Raw genomic sequence first — 23,920 nt, forward strand, 5'->3', positions numbered from 1 at the left:
ATAGATGTGGCATCAGACCTTGCAAAGTCTTGCACAGTTTGCTGAAGACGTTGCTCCATTGTAGGGGCAGGGGAAAAGAACTGTCTCCTGACTCGACAGAAAGCTGGTCCGGGGACAAGATTTGCCACGTACACGTGGACTGGCCCAAACATGCCTTGGGACTTGCATTCGGGGACAAAATCTCCATAAAGTTGCCTTGCAATCTCGATTTGCCTCATGGGTAATTGGGAGCGCCGAAACTGGACGACCTGAGCTGCCTCGTCTCCAGACACAGTATAGCTGGTCGCACCTTGCACTGGTGTGGCAGAGACAGGACAGCCGAGAAGGTTGGCCGCAAAATGATCGATTTCGTTCCTCGCAAGTCCATGCTCGTTGAAGAAGTTGGTGATCTGGTAGGCTGAGAGTGTATCATAAGCCTCCGGCCCTGCTGCATAACCAGAGACATCCATAGCGACGAAAATGCGTTTGTTAGTGACAACGAAAACCAGAGGTGGAGGTTGCGCAGCGAGCCTGGCACCTTTTATATACCCCTTGGAGTGGTTGCGGCTTGATCCCTGTGGCTAGCGCTCACTAGCGCAGTTTGTCTACACTACACGGCTCTAAAATGTCACGAAATATCATGTAATAAAGGCGGCAACAAACCGCGCTGGAAGTCCTCCACTGGCAATTCGAGCTTCGTACTGTACAATACAATGATACCAGGGATGTCAATGAACGCACGACTTATTGTATAATACACCAATTGTTTCCCATAAATACGATGCGTCTCATGTCTGCTTCTGATGACAACCTCTCCACTTTCTTCTGTGATATTCCACCCATGCATCTGAGCCCCCTCATTCGCCTCGCTTTGAACGCCGCTTCCCTCGACCGTACGTGCTCCCGCGTTAGGTCTAGCCGACAGAATGATGAAGTCCTCATTAGATATTCGTCCCAGACTAGTAGGCAAACAGGGCTTGAGCTACTCTCTGTCCACTTGTGGGAGGAAGCTTACTCGCTTCTGGGACGAACCATGCTCCAGCGCGTGCGTACTGCGGGATGAGTCCTGCCTTGGAACTTTTTGAAGATCCAGTTCCAAGGCTTGCCCGCCTTCTTCCATGCCACCAAGCGCTGCTCGTCTACAGGGTCTCATGGGATGTTTATCCTCTCGCTCGAACACCCGTCCATGTCGCTGCTGACATCAGGATCGCTGTCGCTCAAACCACCATCATCATTGCTGCATGACGGCTCGCACCTTCGCGATGCAAGAGCTCTAGCATCAATGGCTCTGCCATGTTGGGGTCCGGTACGCGTCGCATCGACATGGTCACGGCCTGCCTCCGCGGTAGTCGATAGAGCCGTGCCACTGGACAAGAGCCGGGGTGAGGCATGCCAGCTGAAGCCACTCAAGAGGTACGAATGCTGCTCCATCGGCTTGATAGTGAAGTCGTCGGTCTTCCCCACGTGGCCGGTGCTCGCGATAAGTCGGACAACCTGGGCGAGAGTAGCAAGAAGGTCAAATAAACTTTGAGGAAGCTTAAAGAGAGCTTCCCATCTCTGCAGCGCCTCTGGAACAACCACAGTGGCTCCCTCATGGGCTCATAAACCAAGCATATATGTGAGTCGTCTGGACTCGTCGTTTCGAAGCTGTCGAGAGGCGTTCGCACATATGGAAAGCCTTCGTGCAGTGGGGTCGTACTACCCAAAGTTTCAGAGATTTGCAGTTCATGCTGAGCAGCTTCCTTGTCGACGAAATCGCAATTGTTGATCTATAAGGCCACGTAAGGTTTCGAACGCCATCTCCAACTACAGAGGGTGAGCTTGATAACTATCAGAGCTAAAGTGCACTTACCGGCTAACATCTTGAGCAAGCCAAAGAGTAGAACAGCGACCACACCCAAGCTTCACAATTGGTTTGTACCTCTGATTAGGAACTTTGCTGGGATTCGCAGGATAAAATTGGTGGGCGTTGTAGTCGGGGATTTGCTCTTTCTCAATAGCAGGCTCGGGCGGAAGGATAGTAGATGTCTCGAGAGGTGCTGTCGGAGCAATTCGAAACTCTCTGTAGGCAGAATTACCAGCGTTGTTAAGATAGGTCGCATGTTGGGGAGTTCCAAGGGATCGAAATGCGAATATCAGATTGGACTTCTTTCTCAATGAGAATCAGCTGACCAACATCAACTGAGAGGATCGCTGTGCGTGTGCATGTGGAGGATTGCAGGGCAGATACCCACTGGTGCACTGAGAATGGGCATGGGCGAGCTCTGCAATCGGCATTCCTAGCACCGGACGTCTGAACCGATCTAGCTCAACTTCAACGATCTCTCGATAAGCTGGTCTCAGATGTAAGCGGTTCCAAGGGAGGGATGCTGCGTTCACGAAATGACAGAAATGGTTATTATGGCTCCCGCTGCATCCCAAAACTCCTAGCGAGCGCATTCATCGCCCACCACCCTCATCCTGCCCGCACCTTTGACTCTTCCATCTATCTCCGTTCATCAACCCAGCGGCAATATAAACCCACTTCTTACCCTCCTTCCCTTTCCAGCAAAATGCGGCTAGCAGACTCCATTTGATGTACCGACGAATGTAGCTCCTAGAAGTGTCGGACGGAGCTGGGAGATTTAGATGAAGGGCAGCCCAAATGCATAGTGTCAGAACTGAGAGGCAAGAGTAAAGTAACGACAAGGTTCCCCTTTCGGCACGATCAGGCATGAAGCCAACGAAAGTTGCGTTGGGGAGAGATCGGTTAGCTGGCAATGGTACCAGACTCATATTTCTCTGCAATGAGCGGATTATCTGTAATGATGGCGTAAATCGGCGGTTTTGGAATGACCAGGGAAGACCTGTGCTGTGTCGCTAACCGGGGGAAAAGAATGAAGATGGGGTAATTACTCTCGCAACGAAATTGCAGCCCAAATGGTTTGTCGCATACAAGCAGGTAGGCAGTGGCTAGAGGCTTTTTATCTATCATTCTTGATCCGCGGTCACCATTGAACCAGGGCGCTGCTTGATTTACGCGATGCATGGCGTCCATGTCAAAATATCGGAAATTTAAACACTAGGCAACCACCGTCTGAATCATTCATATCCTGTAATTCTCGCTCACAAACATTCACATCCAGCGATCAGCGGAAGTTTTGCTTATTAAACAAAGAATTCATCGTTCAGCAGCCGGCGTAGCCCGAAGGCACGCGTAGGGCCCAAGAAACTATTGCGGATCGTGTGGCATAGAACAAAGAAGACTAAACTCCAAGTGGGACAACGGGCCGCCGTGAAGACCGCTTTTGGAAGGTTTGAACGCGGCAAGTCCGTCTAGATCAGGTTGGAATTGAAAAGAAAGGAATTGAGACTGCTAGGGTAAACAAATTGATCATATATAAGTTCTTGCCAGGATGCATGCTCCTAGGTGAATTCTGAAAACTCTTAACTCTACACAGACGCCCAAAAATGAATTTCGCCCCGTCATCACTATTATCGTATAATGAATTGCCACATTGGCAACGAAATAACGAGCACCTTCTCTCTGGTTATCGGTAAGATATGATTTAGGTTGGCCACTGCCCGAGTCTCACCATCAATCTGACGCTCAGTGGACAGTCCCACCTCCGGCTCTGCTACAGTCTCTCTACGAAGTTGTGCAAGTTTGCATAATGAGACTGTCAACATTTACACGCACTTTGTAGGGGCAATTGTCTTTGCGGTGCTGCCTCTTTGGTTTCATAGAAACGTTTGCACACCTGATCCCCAGTGCCAACTGGCCGACTTCGCTGTTTTTTCACTCTATCTCGAAGGGGTTTCAGTCTGCTTCACCCTGTCAACTTTGTAAGTTTTGCAAACTACCTTTCCTCGCCAAACGTCGAAGCAGAGCTCATATCTCACCAAATAAGGTTTCACATCTTTAGCAACCACAGCATAGGCTATGCCTCACTGCTCAACCATCTAGACTATCTCGGCATTATCGTCTTAATGTGGAGTGCAGGGATTCCTACTATCTATTACGGCTTTTACGATAATTCTACCCTTCAAAACACCTATTGGGGACTGGTAATAGGGACCACTATTTTGATCTGCCGCACCTTCGAGTTGAGCTGAGCCTTTCTCTCACACAGACAACGGCAATCGCAGTCTTATCCAGTCCATTCACTATTAATGCAAGCTTCCGCGAGCCGAGGTTTCGTGCATTCCGAACGGCCCTTTATACATCCCTCGGTGCGACATGGATCATCTTCGTCGCGCATGGTCTTTTGCGATACGGATGGCACGCAATGGATTCGCGCATGTCACTGCGCTGGATTGCGACTGTGGCCGTAGCAAATTTGATGGGTGCCATGGTGTTTGTACTGAGAGTTAGTCGTCTCCTTCGTCATCCGAAGCTGCTTCCGCTGACATAGGCGAGTAGATCCCCGAGTGCTGGTTCTCCCATCGATTTGACCTATTTGGTGCCAGCCACCAAATGCTCCATCTTTTCGTTATGATGGCGGCGGTAATCCATCTCCATGGGCTGCTCCTGGCGTATGGCAACACCCGGTCATTCATAACAATAGCTTGAAAAGAAGATCGCGGTAAAAGGTATCTATCATCTTGTCTGCCTGCTGGAACCAGAATCATAACCAGAAGCCGTCATCCTCGCGACAGAATAGGTTGATTGTCTTCGAAAAGTCCACGTTGTTCGGCGGGGACACGATGACAAGATTGGAGAGAGGTGTGTTGTGAGGAATGCTGAAGAAGAAGAAGAAGAAAGGGGTGGAAGAAGTAACAAGTTTGGGATCAAAGCTGCAGTCGAGCTCGAGGAGGCCGGACAATGGTCTCATTGTCTTTGTGTTCTTGAACGCCATCATGACCCCAGAGGTATGGCGCGGCGTAACTCAGCGTGGTATGTGGGAAACCGTGACAGCCCGGATCGGTAAATGAGCTGTTGATGATGCCTGGGGATGCAGAAGTGACACTCATATCGGTCTATCAGTCGTTCGCTTGTAAGTGATCGAATAAGGTAGCACCTGGACGGGGGGCAGGTGAGGTTTTCACGATGTTGTGAGTGTGTGCGTTTGTCTCACCCTGCATGGTTTCCACACTGGAACACACACCTGTAGTGACACAACCTACCTGAATCAGGTATCCGGAGAGAGACATAAAGATGTCTGTATACGCAATGTACCATATATACTGCGCAGGTCCCCCCTTGTACTAGAATCCGGTAGAATAATTCTTCACTCGACATACCCAAAGTACCTTAGTCTGAATCTTGGAAGGTTCATGCATCACTGGGGGCTAAAATACAAAAGGTGGAAGACGCCATAGTAGTGCTATATTCTCGACTTTGCCCTCCTCCTGCCTTCAGGTTTCGCAAAACTCGCCAGTCCTCATCGGCATCGCCACATTTCCTCTTGGCGCGTGGCGGACCGAAGCGCGGAGGCGATTGTGGTTGATACAGCCGACGGCGGCGCGCAAGTGCTCCTCCTGGAACTCGCTCGGATTGTTTCTCGCAGCAGCAGCCGGGCTGGTTGTCGCATTTTGCTTCTCCGTCCCCTTCTGCTTCTGCCGAGACCGGAGTTGCATGCCACGCTTTTCCGTTTCTTCGTGTTTCGGACCACAGCACCGCTGCTCAAGACGGTGTACGAGCTTGCGAAGGCTTTCGAAAGAGATCTCTATTGTCTCACTGAGGCGGGCGATGCGAGCGTAGTTCATTGGATTGGCGAAGTCTTGGAGACCGACAACAAGTTTCGTCGAAGGGGGAGCGGCTGCGCCTTCTTTCTGGATATACTGGTGATTGAAGCTGGGATTAGCCGGTTGCAGTAGTGAGAGAGGGCACAGTTGATAATGGGAGGAGGGAGACCTAGCGCCAGAGCAAGGGTCAAACTGACCTCGTCGAGAAACGTGTGGGCAGACCTCTTGTCGCCAGATTTGACGTCGCGTCGCGGTCGTGGTTCTTGCGCAAGCCCAAAAACACCGATGCGGGCATCGCCTCCGCGAACAAGACTTCTCGTCGCACGATCGTAATCCAGACTGAGCACAAGCACCTTCCTAACCTGGCTCTGAGGGCTTGTGATGCACTTGACAGCCTGGTCCTTGGCCTCCTCCTAGGTCTGGCTCATGGCGACCAGGCCGACAAACGTGTAGCTCATGTTGTCCTCGAAGGACCAGTCTGGCACACGGCTGTTGACAGCAGTTGCATTGACGTTGTTGCCATTGCCGTTGCTCATGCGGCGGCTGCTGCTGGCTGTGCATGGTAGATTCGGGCTACCACCAATCTCAACTCTATCGAGGAAGTCCGCGCCGTCTAGGATACCCTGCCTGCGGAGTGCCGCCGCCTTCTCCTTCTTGGCGCCCCAGAGCAGATCGCAAGAGTAGGCAACCGCCTTCTCATGCTCTGGGATGGGCATAAGCAGGACGAGCTCCTCAGTTGTGGCGGTATAGTGATATCTGTCCGTGTACAAAGAGAGTCACCGCACTGTCAGCAAGTCTTGCAAATGAGGTGGAGCAGGCGGGTATGGGAGATCAGCCGTTTGGTGCAGTGTACCCAGTAGCCAATACCCAAGTGTGATAGGAGTACGGTGCGCAAAAGCTGCCCGAACGGGACAAATCAAGTTGGATGAGGGAGGCAGTGTTCAAGTCGTGTTGTGGTGTGTTACGTACCGTAAGTCGCCTAACGCGTGCTCCATCTGGTGCTCACCGAAGGATAACCGGCGAACTTTGAAATTGATGGACTCAGGGCCTCGAGCTTGGATTTTCCGCCCACTCAAGACAGCCGGCAAGCCTTTGTTTCTCGCCTCGCTGTTGTGGTCCTTGTCGAGGTCGAGCAGACGAGTCGTGGCTGTCTCTCTGTGCTTTTGAGGATTCCGGCCCAACAATGGGATGTCCATCTTGCCGTCAAGAGTGGTTATTGCAAATATGAAGGATGTGCTATAGAGCATCTAGATTGGAAATAAGGGCCCGTGTCTTATTGGAAGCTTTTGATACATACCTGAGGTCCTTTGTTCGATAGAGGGCACACTACCTACCTCAGCGTCAACTCAAATACCGGTAGGATCGACCACTTCCTATGCCCTTGACTGGATTTTGTTCTTTTCTTCTCTACTACTTCTGGTTCCTTTCCTTCGTGTTTCAAATCACTGATCTTCCTCGACGTTGTCATCTCGAACAGCTTACTGGTCTCGGCACCTTGCAAAACATCTTTGGTAGATTGTATATTTAATCTTCTATGGCCGGTATGAGCCTGACCGACTGGTATCATTTCGCCATATGCGATGCAGTAGTGTACAGTGCGGACACGATGTGCCGTCATCTTTGTCTTTCCAGCTACTCCTCCTCCTCTTCTTCATCACTGACCTCCTCACCAGCGTCAATAGCTGCTTGCCGCTTCTTAGCTGCTCTCTCTCGCTTCTTGTCGAGCAGCTTCTGTAGACGCTTAGCTGAGTTGAAGACGCCATTTGTCCCTGCTCCACACGCTGCACAGCTGGGGTCCTTTCGATACCGCTTCAGTGCGCATGGCTCGCAGAAGTAGTGGCCACAGCGAGTGATGATCGGGGCTCTGTATGGACCCTTGCATATTATGCAGGCGAATGGAATGTTATCCAGCATATCATCTTCCTCGTCGTCGTCATCGTTTTGTCCCTTGCTCCTGTCGGCACTGGCGACGATTGTGCCTCCAAGGTTCTTCTTGCCCTTCGTGACAGTCTCCCACTCCTTATCTAGTTGCCACCCTTGCTTGAAATCCTCGCGAGCGTGCAAGTACTTGCAATTGTCACCGAATCCGCAGAAACCGGTTTGTTTATAGTCTTTGCAAACATCAGGGGCGAAATCTGTGACGGTGATCGTTCGAATATTTGTGGGCGCCTTGACAGGTCCGACCGATCTGTTGGGGGCATCTGGGTTCTTCTGGATGAATGACGTTTGGTTTGCTAGACCCTTATACGTGCCATCAGATGTCTGGGGTTCCTTTGGCAGGGCTCTCGTTGATCCAAGGAGGTTTTTGGCCGAGAGAGCGCCGTCGGCGCCCTCGTCAAACCAGTTGCTCTGCTTGGTCGCATCATTGGAATTCGTTATCGGGATGCTGCGATCCGCCTCGAAAACAGTCGTCGAGAGATTTTGGTCGCCGGACGCATAGTTCTTCGACGAAGCGGTGACTGTGCCAGTGTTCTTCTTCCTGCGCTTGATCTTGCGCCCAGCCTCATCCTCTGACGAGGTGTAGTCGGAGTCGCTATCACTGTTCGGTGGCGGCGTCGCTCGCCGCTTTCGAAGGTTCGCCTTTGCGCCACGTTTCTTGAAAATCGCTACTGGGGCAATAGCTGCTTCTGCATTGCTGTTGTCCATCATTGACGTTCTCTGACGATAGACTCGAGGGTTGTTGGGATGCGCAAAAGAATTGGGCCGCCGGCGGCGAAGATATCTGCGGCACGCAGACCGGGATGACAAATGTCGGTGCACGGAGGATCGAAACTGCCGGAACTGCCTACCATGTACCTGCAGAGGTACTCCTCCGCCAGGTAACAAAAAATGAAGTCCCTAGGAGCCACATTACCTACTAAATGATGAAAGTTAGGATACTTCTTAGTTTCTCCCAAACTCTGTTTATTACAGAAGAATGCGAAATGGGTGTCGCGAAATTCATTTGTAATCTTAGTGAGGTCCAAAGTGGACCTGTACCTCAAAAGTACTTTTACTACTATGCATACCTAGGTACCTATCTTGGTGACACTAAGCAGCGGCAAAACTAGTGTGAACGCGGTGAATAGCAATTCTGATGTCACGTTTGGTCACACCCAGTCTCGCTCATGGCTTTTGCATTCTCATATACCGAACGTACTATTCCCTATCATGCACGCCACTTGTGCCGGCCCGAACGTCTGACAAAGCACCAGCTTGTATAGCTGCGTATGCAACTTACTAACGATTCCATCACAATTTCCCACCTTACTTGGGCGATGGGAACAAAGGGTCCAGCAAAGCGAGTCTTGATCAGCGTTGGTAGCAAAAGTTCACACTTATCGCAAGCATGGGATCGACCTGAAGAAATGATCAAGATGACACTAAGTCTTCTGGAGAAAGAGATGAAGCTTACGCCAAACTACCCTACAGACGTCTTATATGTCGCAAGAGAGAGGTGGGGGATTAGAACCCACGTCGTCTTCGATATATTCAACACTGTTTATGACCCGGATGCGGCGCATTTGGAAGGCCAGAACGATCTTCCGGTGATAGGTGTATTCTTCACCCGAGGCGACGCCGTGACGGTCAGCGATGCGGGACTGCCGGTTGCGAATCGTGTCAACAAGGAGATCCGAGATATTCACGACCTTGAGGGCCCTGGTAGCCGGCCACCATTTAGCATTGATCATGCAAATAGCAACATACCGACTTACCCAAAGCCGCGAGTCACGGGCAGATGAAGGGGTCATCGGTAAGGTGATGTTCCTCCTCGCCAGTAGATAACGCTCTATGATGGTACATCGCCGGCAAGCCCCTTTCATGCGAATATCATATCTCGCATCAGTTCGCAGAGTCACCTGCATGATGCGGTTAAGCCGCCTCGCAATGCCGGGAGGGCGGGTAGAAACCGGTCTCATCACCGTAGTTGACAACATTCTCGTCGGGATGGCTGTTGCAGTGTCTGCAGTGCTTGCACGTGGACCGCCCGTGCCTACAGGTCGTAGTATGCTTGCAAGTTCTCGGGAGTTGATGAAAGATCGCTTGCCACTCTGTAGTGACACTGTAGTCACTGTCCCCATCAGGCATGGGCATGCCATCCGGGAACATGATGGTGCCGCGCTTCGCGTGGCGTTCGTACTCCGCTCCTTTTTACACCCTCTTTCTAACGGTGGGCAAACTGTACACGGGATCGTGAAATGCTCGCTCAATCGGAGCCGGAACACTTCAAACTTGGGATCCTCGCATAGTTCATCAAGAAAAAAGAGCACAGTTGCTCTTGCAACTGAAAATCTTGCTGTCGTCGTGTATTAGCCGATCGCAAAAGGAATCCCTTGGTTTGGTTGGTGTTTCCTGTGTGCAGTTTATTACTTTGTTCGCCGCCTGTCAGTGAGTATTCCACTGTCTCCGTCACCACGAGCCCCCTCAAGAGGGGTGCTTTCTATGGGCATACAAAGCTGCCCTTCCTCATTCAAGCTGTACTACCCAATTCCAATTCCAATACCAATACCAATACATGCTTGCCTTTCCCTTGTCTAAATAACACTCTGTAACATCATGACTTCAACATCGGGGATTTCACTGTAATGGATTGGTCGCATCGACTTCATACGCAACAAATTTCGAGGCAGCTTGTGAAGGCGCTATTCAAGCGTACCTAGAAGGCCCTAACCTCAACCACCGACCACCATTCGCGCTACGCACGCACCAGAACACCAGTTGAAGTTGTGCGGCACTCGGTGCCAGACCAGAATCCCCATACGACGACATTGCAGACACGAAAGGATTGGGCCTTCATTAGTGATTGTGACCCGCTTCCAAAGTTCTTGCTGGTTTTTATTTCATGCAATCCTCTTCGCACTACATAGTGTGTTCTGTCGACCATGGAGAATTACCACCCGGTGGTAAATCATCCGCCAGTTCCGGCCTCCGCGACGGACGACCAAGAAATCCTTGACAACATAGACGTCCGCATGCATGGTCCCATGAGCGGATTTATAAAAAAAAACATTCGGCAACTTTCAGTATGTCCACTAAAGCAACGCCATCACGCTTCGCTCAACACATTTGCCAATCCGTCTTGCCAGTTTTTACGTATGTTTCAATTGCGAAGATACTACAGTACGAAGCAGTAGGAGCCGTAAACACAGGCCTTCAATTCCCATCGTCAGAGTCCTCGAGCCAAGTGACTTTACCATCAGAATGTCTGTGGTAGTAATTTCCACTATATGCATCCAACTTATTGTGGAAGCTCTGCACATTGGATTAGCGTGTGGTCTGTTCCAACTTCCGAAGCGGGAGCATTTGGCGCGCTTACCTAGAATCTTGCTGGCAATGACGTCCGGCCGGTTCTCCTGTGACGCCTTGGAGAGTCTGAGACGAGAGCGACGGGCCCTCGGCTTGCAAGCTCCTCCTCTCATGACGAGAAATAGGCCGGTGTATGAAAAGGGGGTGGATGCTTAATTAATGCTCCCAGTGGACGTGAATAGCTTCGGAGGAGACCTTTTGAGGTTGGCCTTCCAGGCCAGTTTGAGCGAAGGCGGGTTAAGGCGATTGGCCATCTTATCGCTAATAACTGCGGGGATGACTCCCACGAACGTTATCCCTAAGCTAAACCTTCTATTGGCTGGTGGCCGTTCGGTCGACCTGCGAGTAACCCCGTCTCGCAAAATGCGGCTCATCTTGCGTGATTTGCTCGCTGGTCACGCCCCATGGCCAAGGGCTGCCAACAACAACACAAGGTTGAACTTACTTTTGTCTATGCTCACCATGTCGAAGTGGACGCTGGCGGTTCCCCGCCAAGAACATCTACCTTAGCGTGACAGAACGCTGCATGCACAGTGAGGCGCCGCAGTTTCGAGCAGAACCGTCATGAAATATCCATTGCCTCATGATAGCAGCCTCGGGATTCACAGCTTCACGTGTGCGCAATTGACTTTAGGGCGCTCGTGTCGGTGGGTCTCCAGAGGACACCATTCAGGCTGCAATGGAGCACCCTCATTACCCCTGTACGATGCCAAGATGATGCGTTGTCTTGTGTTGGCGCACACAAGCCAAGCATGGTGTGGAGGCCGGTAAGGTACCATCAGGCACGACTGAATGTTGAAACGGTGGCACTCTTGATCTCCCCTGGAAAAGAAAGCTCACTCGCCTTGACAAAACACCAGATCCAGGAAACTGTGCTGCAATGTCGATTTGAGACAATATTGGATGTTATTGCCATCGTAACTCATGAGCCCTGGCCATGGGGAGGAAGTACAAGCAAGGCTCTGAGCTTCAGGCTTTGGGAGGATCAGCCTTCATCGCAGCGGTGGGTAGGTTTCCTCATTGCCCCCTTCATGGCGTCGTTCGTAGCTGATGTGATGTGATGGGATGGCCTTCAGCTCATCGCCGGTAGTATGGTTGTACCTGCCCGTCTGGAAGGATGGAATGAGTGCAACTGCCCGTATGAGAGGGTTAATACAAGATAAGATTCGAGGGGTCATGAGCGCTCATTTTGTTCCATCCCCCTTATGCTTGCTGGGAAATGGGCCATGTTCAGCATCCAGCTCTCGCATAATCAAGGAGCAGGATAAGCGATGTTGGCGTGAGGATGTGCTGAACGACGTATCGAGAGTGGGAAAGATCGGTATATGTCAGCTCGGAGAGCCCAGCATCATGATCTTTGACGGCCCTTGCTGCGTGGTGGCGGGATCGACGTTGATGCTCCCGAGAGGCACATACATGTCGGCAAGGCAGACAGCGAAGGCGCATCATCAACCAGCCTACTTACTGGATTAGCGCAGCTGTGATGGCTGGCTGGCTGTGGCAAAAGGCCTGCATCCCGTCGTCCATGTGTAGTTCAAGCCAGAACATCAGTCATGTGACTTCATCTCGTCAATGCCGTGACTCACCGAGCCCTGGCGATGTCTTTTGTACGTGACGATCGCGACCGACACAACACCACACAACAAAGAAAAACCATCTCGGCCACGACAAGCTGTGCGACGACCTTTCACGCCGCCCATCCGTGATCTGACATCGGGAATCTGACATCTCGAGTCGTTTGCTCCCAAGACGGTAGCCTCTGCCTTTACCATGGCGTTCCCCAGCCGTTTTTCCGGTCCTCTTGGTCTGGCCAACTCCAACCTCGGCCTCGACCTCAACTTCGACTTCGCACTTCGCCGCACCAGCATCCTGCGTCATCGCCTCGCTCCAGACCGCGCTATCGTCATTCAAACAATCGCTATGGAGAGCGCCTCCGAGCGTGGTTGGGCTGCGGTCGCGTCTCGACTTCTCGGCTATGGTCAGTTGGATCTCACTTTCCCTCACCAATGATGCCCATATATCTATCACATATTCTCCTCGTCGGCAAACGATCGGGAAGCTTGCTAACCAGCTGCCTTCTGCAGTCTTCGGTCCCTAGGGCGGTCCCAAGACACCCGCACCCAGCAACCCTGGTGATGTCGTCATCGGCAACGGTGTAATCCAGGTCGCCGGGCTCTGTCACCCGGACGACGACCTCGCGGCCCGAAAGGCTCTGCTGACGCACGCCACCAACATGAGGATCAAGCTCTTCTGCGTCCGGTCCATCGTGTCTGCCACCATCGTCGGCATATTCTGGTTCGGCGGCATCGAATCGCTGGTGCGCGACTACCTTCTTCGCAAGAGTACGCTGGATTTTCTCCCCTGCCCCCATTTCGTCGCCAGAGCAACAGAGATCTAACGTATATTTTTCTGGGACAGACTAAGTTCTCTTGGGACTTCTGCGCATCCCCAGAACCACGAGCATTTGCTGCAAACTGAACAGCGCACGGACAACTTTGTGTAATATCGATCGAACTAAGCAGAGGGAAGGGATTACGAAGGATTGACTGAAGAAGAGGGATAGGAGGTTTTCTAATCAGCTTTCCGAATGTTACTACTCTTTGCCCTGGGTAGACGATAGTACGAGAATCAAAACATTTCCACTCCAGTAATTACGTTAAACATGACGATTAAACATGACGTGATCTCCGCCAGACCCCCATTTTTTTGCGAGAAGATTCGTCACATTTCTAGCAACGATTCGCGCAGATCTTGCTCGAGTGTCAGACTTTGGTATCTCCTGCTTGATTATGGGAAAGCCACTCTGCAATGTGGTCGGAAATCCTGCGGAAACACGCACCACACGGTGCGCGCAAGTCACTATGGCGCAGTCATTTACAGCTACACACTTGAAACACTCTCTATACTTGCGAGCCAACTAGAGATATATAGAAGTAGTATCCTTATTTACAAGGGACCTACTATAGTAGGAGGAGTGGCATGTATGTAATAGCTTTTGATCACGGACTCTTTATACAGTATTTTAAGGTCTAAGAAAAATCATAGCACCAAATCTCTTTTCCCATCTGTCTTTACTCCTTAACGGTGTCGAGAACAACCCAGCACTGATCTGCTACCGGACTAATGAGGAAATAATTTATCATTTCCATTGATGCCGGAGTGGTCAATGGAGAGAGTGCGGCGCCCCTACATTCCCGAAAAAAGAGGGCTGCCCCATGTCGAAGCTCCATGCGCGCTAGGTGCATGCCGAGGCAAGTGCGAGAGCCGGCTCCAAATGGGGCATATGGACCTTGGGATGGCTGGAATGTCCCTGAAGGAGAGATGTACCGCTCCGGGACGAACCTGTAGGTCAGATCGTAAGCTATGTTCCAGATCGCTCAAGTTGGGCGGATGGTCAGACAAGAGTCTCACCTATTTGGTTCTGGATATATGCCACTATCACGATGCAAGGTGTATGCTTGGGTGCTGACAGTAACCCCTCCTGGGATGAAATAACCTGCCAAAGTTGCGCCACCTTCGGGCACGGTACGCGGCAGTGCTCCGGGTGCAGCCCCGTAGAGTCGAAGGGTTTCTTCGATCACTGCAGAAAGGTACGGGAGAGCGTCAAGGTCGGCATCTGAATAATCGGACCGCAGCGCTGATACCTCATTTTCAAGCGTAGCCTGGACTGAGGGGTTTGCTAGGACTGCCCATACCAGGTATGTCAACGTTACAGCGGTGGTACCAGAGCCGGCAACGATAAGGCCAGCGGCCTCAAACGCAAGCTGGTAGTCAGTCAAGCAATTGCTATCCTTCTCATTCTCGGCAAGGAGCCTGGAGAACACATTTCTTGCGCCGAGACCCTCGCGCTTCACGCGCAGCATTGTTTCTTCTGCGTATTCCTGCACCTTTTCATCTGCATTGACCACGTCTTGCACAGATGTCACAGGAATCCATTGAAGAACGGAGCATAGTAGTGGTAGTTCGGACGAGATCAGTCCAAACACTGTCGCATCCTCAATCTTCTGCATGCGCTCTGTTTTCTGTGCAGTCAACTTTCAGCCAAGCCCTCATGATCACTAGGATAGGGGTGGTGAATGATATACCTTCTCTTGTAGCAACATGTCAAACGGCTCTCCAAAACTCAGGCGTGAGATAACATCTGCCGTCATAAAGGTCCACCACTTGAATATATCCACCTTTCCGGTCAGACGGGCTTCGTGCTTCATCTTGTTGATGGTCATTGCCACTTTTGTTACGATCTCGTCATGCCAGTTATTAATCAATGCCGAGTTGGTAAAGAGCGGTGCGAACAACTTCCGCCGCTGGGCATGTTCTTTGGGGTTAGTCATGGAGAAGATATCTCGGGTTTTTCCTTTCCGAAAGGATTGATACCATGGGCTCTTGAGATATCCGCTGCCAATACGGTGGATCTCTTTGAAAGCAGTTGGATCCGAAATCCCAACTTCGTTGGGCCCAAGGCGGACAACAGGGCCATACTTCATGTGTAGGCTGTGGACATAGTGCATCCTTCGTCCGGCAAGCGTCTGTTTCTTCAGCCATAAATGTGTGAAGCCGGCGTACCACGGCCCCGGGATGTCGCGTAGTGACGAAAGGAATTCTCGAATTAGCACCTGAAGTTTCCTGTTAGGACGATGGCCTCATTTCTTGTAGTCAGCCAGCAAACCTTGACTAGCCACGCGGCGAGAAAGATTCCCACCACAAAGGTAGCGCTCATCTGCAGTATATGGCCACTCATTTCGTGGCTTATAAATTACTCACAGCAATTGACTAGAGAAATTTGGCTTTGCTTAGCAATATAAGAGGCGCTTACCTGCCGTGATTTTATACCTTCACCTCCACATTCCGTGCTTCGCTGGACTCGGTGCCAGGATCACAGTATCACAGTATCACAGTATCACCCTGTTCTATGTTACGCTTCAGACCTCAACATTAGGGTTTCCCCGCATTCTTGCGTTCGATTCAACGAATGTCGACTGCCCCCACTTGCCGCGCTTGGAATGGAACTCTCAGGCACACCGAGCAGTACAAACTACATCTGTGTTCCGACGACCTCATGACGCAACGCGATCACATGATTAGGGGCAGGGTTTCAAATTGATCCTCTACGCGTAATTTCGAGGGAAGATCGAGTCGAGGTGCACGCCCTTCGCGGATGCTTCGTTTCCCTTCATCTATACAATATTATAAGGGGAGGAGAAGTTAAGGCCAAGGAAGTGCGGCATGGTTGGGTATATTGACTGACTGAAGAAACCCGCGACCGTCTTGACATGCCTTAGCAGCGGCACATGGGTTCAACCATCTTTGTTTTCCTGTCTGAATACCGATACAATGCTAATGCTGCTGTCTGAGAATCGAGTCTATATCTCAAAGCACTAAGCCGGGTTTGGAGTTCACACTACCTGGTGAATAGCCCTGCAGGCGGGGCATCAGTCGGCAATGCTGCCGAAGGCGGGGTTCCCGTCATTTTCCTTCCGGGAACAGCGAAGCGCTGGAGTAGATCGCTTGGCTCTAAAGGGGCGGGGGCGTTAAGGTCCGGAGTGTTAGCCATCGGCCGAGGCCGCCCAAACCGGCGTCTCCTCGAGACCCGGTGGGGCCGTTAGGGGTGGCCCGCCGTACTGGAGAAGACCGTGGGGGTATCTATGAAAACTAATTAAACACCAGACATTTTCATCTTGACTCACTCCCCGTCATACTTTCATACATAGTCAATCTAAGCCCCATAGAACTAGCGAGTTTAAGGTGTTGGACTATGGCTTCCCTCCAGAACAGAGCGTAAGATAGCTTTCCAAACATCCAGATGTCTTCAATTCGCCTGCTTACACTTGGCGAGGGGGACTAATATCTTTATAGCAAAAGGTGTACTCTCAATACAGGTGCTGCGATCCCAGCTCTTGGCCTAGGGACATGGCAACCTAATCCTAACGAAACTTAGTACGCTGTTGAGGTTGCTCTTGCCTGCGGCTACCGTCATATCGACACAGCGTTTGCATATAACAATGAGAAGCAGATTGGCGGCGGTATCAAAACATCTGGTATTCCTCGAGGGGAAGTTTGGCTCACTACTAAGCTGGACAACTGCTGGCATAAACGAGTTATGGAATGCTTGGAGATTAGCCTGCAAAACCTATAGACCAGCTACATCGATCTCTATCTGATGCACTCACCCTCAAGTACCGACCCTGAAACCCCCGAGAAGCACTATCCTGACTGGGACTTTGTCGATACATGGTATGAGATACAGACGCTATTGGATACCGGCAAAGTACGCAATATCGGTGTGAGCAATTTTGGTATCAAGAATATAGAGAAACTTCTAAGTGCTAAGAGCACTAAGATTACTCCTGCAGTGGACCAGATCGAGTTACACCCTGCCAATCCATCTCCTAAGCTAGTCAAGTATCTCAGATCAAAGGGTATCCATGCCACTGCATACGCGCCACTGGGCAGCACCAATTCCCCATTATATACCAACCATACCATCCTTCCAGTTGCTCAGGCAAAAGAAAAGACAACACAACAGGTCCTGCTAATGTGGGGCCTACAGCAAGGGTTCAGTGTACTGCCTAAGTCTGTTACTAAGAAGCGTATTGAAGAAAATTGGTCACTTGATAATTGGAGCTTAGTTCAGGCGCGGCCTCGACATCCGCCAGCCGTTAGCTTATTGTTGGACACCCGGGCTCGTGGACTAGAAGGCGATGAAGCCGTGCATGACGTGACCAGGCATTAGTGACACTTATTTGTGACTGGTGCATTGTAGGAAATGGAATCTTGTGGCTGGAAACTTGCTAGCATAATAAGGTAAGGTAAGGTATCCAGTGCTCATCACTAAGAACATTCTTCTACAAAAGGTGGTTGATCTGAGATGCTAGGATAGCACACAGTAGAGCTATGACTATGATGATCTCAACGAAGACCAATGTTCGGACTCGGCAAATGAGGCATCCAGCTACCTAGGTGCGTGAAGGGTGCTATAACCACACGTCGGCATGCGTAAGCAGCGTAGTTGCTTGGCCAAATCAATCAGAAGACAGCATACGACATGATCGCCAAGACCCTTGCAAGACCCCACGGCCTCCCTATCCTGTCGACCACCATAGAGCATCTCCGCGTGGCACATGTATCAACCTATCCAAATCCTCCCCGAAACGTCCATCGCGGAACCTGGGGAAGCTCCAGGGGCAAGAACCATCTGGCCAGCCTCTCTTCTGCAGAGGCCGTGGCCAATCGTCGTCGCCTGCAGCCTCTCGCGCCGCCAATGTTGAAGTCCTAGCAGGGCGGGCCCTCAGGCCAGGATCTCACAGCATGTACGTACCTGGTATAGAATGGTGTCGTCAACCTCGAGTGTGACTACGTCGGGGCATCTTCAAAGACATATCTTGCTCGCCACAGCGAGACGGTCGAAGGTGCCTGGCTGTCCTTGTAGTTGATGGCGATGCCAATGACGGCTTTGATGTCACCATTCGAATGTTGTATATAATCCCAAGCAAGCCTCTCGAGTGTCTTCGGGTCTTGTGAATAGGAAACCTCGAGCACTTCGCCAGGGAAAAGGGCCTCGCGGTGCTGAAACTGGCTGTCGGGTTGGTGCTCGATCGCAACAGGATCAGCTCTCTTGCTACTACCAGCGCTAGCACCGTCGGCATGCTTGGGCCTGTCCTCCGCGTCGTCCTCACCGTCGCCCTCATCCTCATCATCTCCTTCCGAAGTGGCCGAGAGCCCGATGGTGGCTGAGCCCACGCTCACGATCTGGCCAGCACACATTTTCGTCTTTTGCGAATGCTGCGGTGACGGCACTGGAGTGGGAACTGGAGGTCTGTAGCTTTATGGGCTTGTCAGTTGATGCCTGCGTAGAGGTAGAGGCAGAGGCAGTCGGAATGACCATATTCTGTGACCTCGTGTGTTCGTGCGTGCAAGCGCAAGCAACCAAGAGAAGAAGGACGACAAATGTCCCCGCTGGCGACACGATACAAACCAAAAAACCCCAACAACGCGGCTGTGATCTAATTTGCTTTGCTGCTGCTGGAAGAAGAGATGAGGCACGATGAGGCGGGATGTACCTAAGCTAAGGCAGGTCCAGGTACAGGTACATACCTGACAGCCTCAAGCTAAGCTATCAAAAGATCCACAGGTACTTAGGTAGGGCTGAATCCCACTAACCTAACCTGCTTACATACACTAGTGCACGACCCTGCAGACCGCCACGTGGCAAAGGAGGGTCGGGGGTGGGGATCGCAGGGGGCCGCAGGACAGATGCCAATTTGTGTTAGTGTTAGCAAAGCTGGACAAGTCTTCTCCTGATTGTGACGATATTTGGTGTTTGCTTTGGTCTGTCCTAAGGTTTTGTTGCGCACGATACCTCGGGTAGCTTTAGGTAGCCGTAGCCTTTGGGCCGATGTTTGTTCATGGCTTCAAACCCAGAGTACATTGAGCAATGTACTATGGGGCAGGATACTCGTCCCACCAAGCCGTTTCAGCACTGGATTTGGGGGTTTTGCAACAGTCACCCCTATAGCCTGCCGTAGTCTGAAGCAGTCTTACATTTTTGTCTGATCTTCAGCTTCCTCTTTTCACTAAATGTAGCTTTGTCTTGAAAGTGTGCCCGCCAGGTCAATGCCCGTTGCATTGTGCTCATCGTCCTTCTAACCTGTCATCGTCATTTGGGCCCTGGTTTTCGCAATGTCGGTAGATATAGATTTGCCTTTTACTCTACCGTTGAATATATCTCACTCTTAGATGAGTTGGTCCGAGTGCTTGGGGTAAGGTAGCAACCAGAATGGAGCACTGTTGACGCCGAGACCGAGACCGAGACCGGTTTGACAACGGTCACGAGCGAAGATGATCGACAAGACGGTTTATAGCTGGGCAAGTATCGTCGGATACACCGGACAATCTACTTACTCAGGGCTGCAGGCAATTATAGTTGATAAACATATTGGCAGAAGGTTAAGATGCGCGTCAAATCTCGAACACTGAGGCTGGGGTGCATTCGCCTTCTTGCCGTCGTCACCAGCCTCAGTTACTATCGAACAGCACCATGAAGTCTCAACCTATTGTTCTAGCGGCTCCCAGCCTGTTTGTCAGCTGTCTCGCCGACCGAGATGGTGCAGACCGCGTCATTATGCTGAGTAACCAGCGGTATAACGGCACTACCAAGGTCGAATTCACTTCCCAAGCGCTAGGTCAAGCTGACTTCTTCAAACTTGATCCAGCACCCAACGCCACAACGTTTGACTCGTAAGGCAGATTATTGGACACCCCAATATGGCAGGTACTAATGTAATGGTCTAAGATGGTATTTCGACGCAATGAACCCTTTAACGAATGAGACTGTCGTCTTCAACTTCGAGGTGCAGTGGCCAGTCGGCACGGCACAAACGCTTTACCATGTTTCCTTATGGGGCTCCTTTGCCAACGGTACTGCCTACAGCTACGGAGTAGATGCCGAGAATTGCAAGATTACCGAAAGAGCAGACAAGAGTATGCAGGTGAAATTCTTTGGTGGCACCGAAGTCAGCTGGTCAGGTTCAAGCCTTCTGGAACCAAGACCGGTCTACAAGATCTTCATCAACTCGCCCGAGCTTGGTATCACAGGCAATGTAGTCTTACAAGGCAATGTGAGCTTCTGCCCTCATCAAACACCGAATCAGTCCCTCGTTCCTAACTGGTGCTGAGCGCATAGCTTGCCGCACCTCACTACTCCTGCGGCACCGATGCAGCGGGAGTCGACGAGCAAACAATTAAAGGGGTCGCCTGGGCAAATACCTTGCCAGACGCTAATGCAACAGTCTCCCTCCAAATTGGCGATATTGATATGTCATTTGAAGGGTATGGGTACCATGATAAGACGTGGGTTGACCGACCGTTCGAAACGTCACTTCAGGCTGCCTTCTGGGGGCACGCACGTCTCGGACCTTACGCCGTGGTCTGGTGGCATTCGCGAACACAAGATGGCACAGATGTTAGTTCGGAATACCTGGCTAGGTGGGGAGATGGGCATGTCATTGCCGCGCGGTGCGTCTACGCCCCTAATAACACTCTAAGCTGGGGCGAGGGGCAGATATGGCCGCTTCTGCCTGGCACTGCAGCACCTGCTGGTATGATTATGCGCTGGAATCTGGGAGACGCCGGCAGATTTGTCGCGAATATCACTAGCAACGACATATTTGCCGATATCCCGTTTTGGCAAGCTGGCAGAGGACCTGTCACTGGCGGTTTCGAGGGGCAAGAGCAGTACACCGATCAGACTGGGCTGTGGTCACTGAACCAATTAGAGCCGCTAGAAGGATAACGCGGATGTCTATGAGGAGGTCCAAGCAAGGAGTGGGGGCTGCTGCAAGTGCCGCCATCGCAACACGTTAGGCCTGGTACTGGCGATGATTATGGGCTAGGCGAAGAGCAACTTCGTAGGATGTTAGCCTGGCTTGTTCAAGGCCAGAATATGGTGGAAGAAATGCTCAGAAGATTCGAGAGAGCATAGGTACTGGTAACATGGGACTGGGAGGACTCTACGCTCAAGTCACATCATAGACATCAGGAAGTGCGACTCCTACTATTCAACCTAGCTGTCTCAGAGCGTCTAGATCTTTATCTTCAAGAAATCCATGGATCAGTTGGACTATGCTTCTTTCTCTTATAGCTGTAGCTCTGTATAGAAGCTTGATGATCTGTCCTCCTAGCTTGTCTAATGGGGTATACGTATTGTCGAAAGCCTCTTCCTTACTGTAATTTGACAAACAGAATAGTTGATGGATGGTCTCGTGCTGAAGTAAAGCTTTCACAGCTGTGGCGACGCATGTGTATGGTTTGCCAGGCTCCTCTGATGTAATGAAAATGGATCTGGGTTGAGTTCCATTCAGTGGTGTCGTGGAGTAGTTTGCTAGACTCCATTTCAATCTTTGGCCATCGGCATCTTGAGTGATGCGGCTTCTGTCAAGCCAAACAATTGGCCTCATATCTGAGCGGGCAGATACAGCCAAATACCACACATCATGCACAGGATGAGGAGGCACTTCGCCATGATTTGTTTGTTCAGTGGAAGAGTGCGGAACTGCTGGCAGTAAGGTATGGCCTATAGATGAGCGTTAACTTAATGTGACCCTGAATTTGGTAGACTTGATAAGACCGAGGTAGAGACTTCTTACCGGAACATCTTCTCCTCTCTACAACATCCTTAGCAGCGACTTGTTCCCTCAAATATCATATCATAATCAGCAGCCGGATTCTATCTTTCAACAAGCATCACGACCTTTACATGATCCAAGGTAAGTCCCCATCTGATCACCATCATCAGTTTTAGCTAACATATATACTATCAAAGCTATCCTGCCTCTGGCAACCTCTACCATGAGTCACCTGAGCCGCGCTGAATCCTAGCCTTGATGGCAGCGACCTCGTCAGCAGACACGGCCGCCATCTCACGCTCCTCCTTGTCGCATCGGCTCTGCGCGTCGGCCGCTCGCGCAATCACGGCAGCCAACTCGGCGCAGGGGATCGTGAAGGTGAAGTCTGCCGCGGATGTTTCTTTTGCATCAGCGGCTAGGTCGCTTAGGAAGAGCGTCAGTGACGTCTCAGAGGCGATGTCCATGGTCGAGCAGGGGTTTCTGCCTGGCGCGAGGGAGTCCTGCTGGCGGAGAATGGAGACCTTGGCGGAGTATTCGTTCTCGGAGAGATTGTGTGATAGGCGCTCGGCGGGCGTCATGTAGTCAATGTCGATGATGATCCCGGTGCGGGCTTGGTCGTGTGGCTCGGCGAGGGTGAGGAACTCTGGGAAGGAGAGCCTGTTAGTATAGCAACGGAGCCAATAACCAATGGAAAGGGAAGAGAAAGGTGGGAGGTGTGGCTGCATGGACGTATCACAACGGAGTTTGGCTGGATCGTGATGTTGACAGATTGCTTACCGTTGACCTTGTCCGGCCCCTCCTTGTTGGAGAAATCGACCTCGACGATCAGGGTGTTTGCGCTCGCCGCCTTCAAGCCAATGGCGCCGTCAGGAAACTTCCTTGCAGGCTTTATATTATCCTCGTCATCGTCGTCGTCCCAATCCCATACCAGATAGGAGTTAGCAGATGGCGACTGCCGAACCTCGAGCGAGTCGAGAATTGCCTCTGCCTCGGGGAGGCGGCGGGCGGCGGCGCGCGCCGAGTCAAGGATGATATTGGTTACGTCGCAGGATACGGTGTCGTGGAAAATACTCGGGATGCGGATCTCGAGTTTGCGCTGCCGGAAGCAATACGAATAAGCGACCTCGTCTCGGAGGTACGCGCCGAGGTCGGGGTCGAAGGCGCCGAGGGAAGGGCTTGCCGCAGCTGCTTTATTATTTGTGTTGAGGTCCGGGCTGTGATTGGCGCCGTTGCCACGTTTCAGAACTCGTTGCTCGTTTTCTTGACCCCAAAGGTAATGTGATAGCAATCTGAATTCGGCTGGCTCGAGCGAGACAGAAATGATATTGTCGAGGTTCGAGGACGACTTCAGCTTGGCGGCACGGTGCTTCTCCAGGAGCTCAATAGCTTGCTGCACAGCAAAGGGCAGGAGTGTTGACGCAGATATAGGTGTACAAAGTGATGGATCTGGAGAGCTTTGAGGTGTGGCTGAGGTTAAACAAGAGGCCATCATGGAGCCCCTGTCTCGAGTCATATGCATATCGTGGTGTGTTGTAGGGCGGTCCGCAGTCATGATGTGAGTATGTGGGATCGGCTTTGAAGATGAAGATGTGCTTGTGTATGCGGAGAGACGAGCGTATGATGTTGTGTGAATGGGTTGTATTTCAAACTCATTATCCTTTGACAGTTTTCGGGTTTCCCTTTTTTACTGTTGTCAATCAATGTATCGTCATATACATGTGATACGACAGGGTAATGAATTCCTCGTTAGTGGGGTCTTATCTTCTTATCTAATCATACATTTTATCTCAGCTTGTCGTATTTGAGAATAACATTTAACCTCTCTGGAAATTGCCAACCAAACAAACCTTTGAAGGTGGCCAGAGGAG

At 51.2% G+C, this 23,920-nt stretch overlaps 5 protein-coding genes across 5 annotated transcripts; 1 reads left to right on the plus strand and 4 right to left on the minus strand.

The window, feature by feature from the left end:
• Positions 1-6,059: 6,059 nt before the first annotated feature.
• Positions 6,060-6,362, minus strand: UCRPA7_4984 (hypothetical protein; the record flags this gene model as incomplete). The annotated part of the gene is made up of 1 exon (XM_007917522.1): positions 6,060-6,362. One exon carries the CDS (start codon positions 6,360-6,362, stop codon positions 6,060-6,062), a length of 303 nt encoding a protein of 100 aa, XP_007915713.1.
• A 916-nt stretch (positions 6,363-7,278) lies between these two features.
• UCRPA7_4985 (putative pre-mrna splicing factor cwc24 protein) lies at positions 7,279-8,295 on the minus strand (the record flags this gene model as incomplete). The annotated part of the gene is made up of 1 exon (XM_007917532.1): positions 7,279-8,295. One exon carries the CDS (start codon positions 8,293-8,295, stop codon positions 7,279-7,281), a length of 1,017 nt encoding a protein of 338 aa, XP_007915723.1.
• A 4,612-nt stretch (positions 8,296-12,907) lies between these two features.
• Positions 12,908-13,330, plus strand: UCRPA7_4986 (hypothetical protein; the record flags this gene model as incomplete). Its single annotated transcript, XM_007917537.1, has 2 exons — positions 12,908-12,910; positions 13,031-13,330. 2 exons carry the CDS (start codon positions 12,908-12,910, stop codon positions 13,328-13,330), a joined length of 303 nt encoding a protein of 100 aa, XP_007915728.1.
• A 4,952-nt stretch (positions 13,331-18,282) lies between these two features.
• On the minus strand, positions 18,283-18,693 carry UCRPA7_4987 (hypothetical protein; the record flags this gene model as incomplete). Its single annotated transcript, XM_007917530.1, has 1 exon — positions 18,283-18,693. The coding sequence occupies one exon, from the start codon at positions 18,691-18,693 to the stop codon at positions 18,283-18,285; it is 411 nt and encodes a 136-aa protein (XP_007915721.1).
• Positions 18,694-22,270: 3,577 nt separating this feature from the next.
• On the minus strand, positions 22,271-23,544 carry UCRPA7_4988 (hypothetical protein; the record flags this gene model as incomplete). Its single annotated transcript, XM_007917538.1, has 2 exons — positions 22,271-22,695; positions 22,830-23,544. The coding sequence occupies 2 exons, from the start codon at positions 23,542-23,544 to the stop codon at positions 22,271-22,273; spliced, it is 1,140 nt and encodes a 379-aa protein (XP_007915729.1).
• Positions 23,545-23,920: the final 376 nt, after the last annotated feature.

Source organism: Phaeoacremonium minimum (assembly GCF_000392275.1).
Source record: "Phaeoacremonium minimum UCRPA7 unplaced genomic scaffold PA7_03_scaffold_377, whole genome shotgun sequence".
Classification (NCBI taxonomy): Eukaryota; Fungi; Ascomycota; class Sordariomycetes; order Togniniales; family Togniniaceae; genus Phaeoacremonium; species Phaeoacremonium minimum.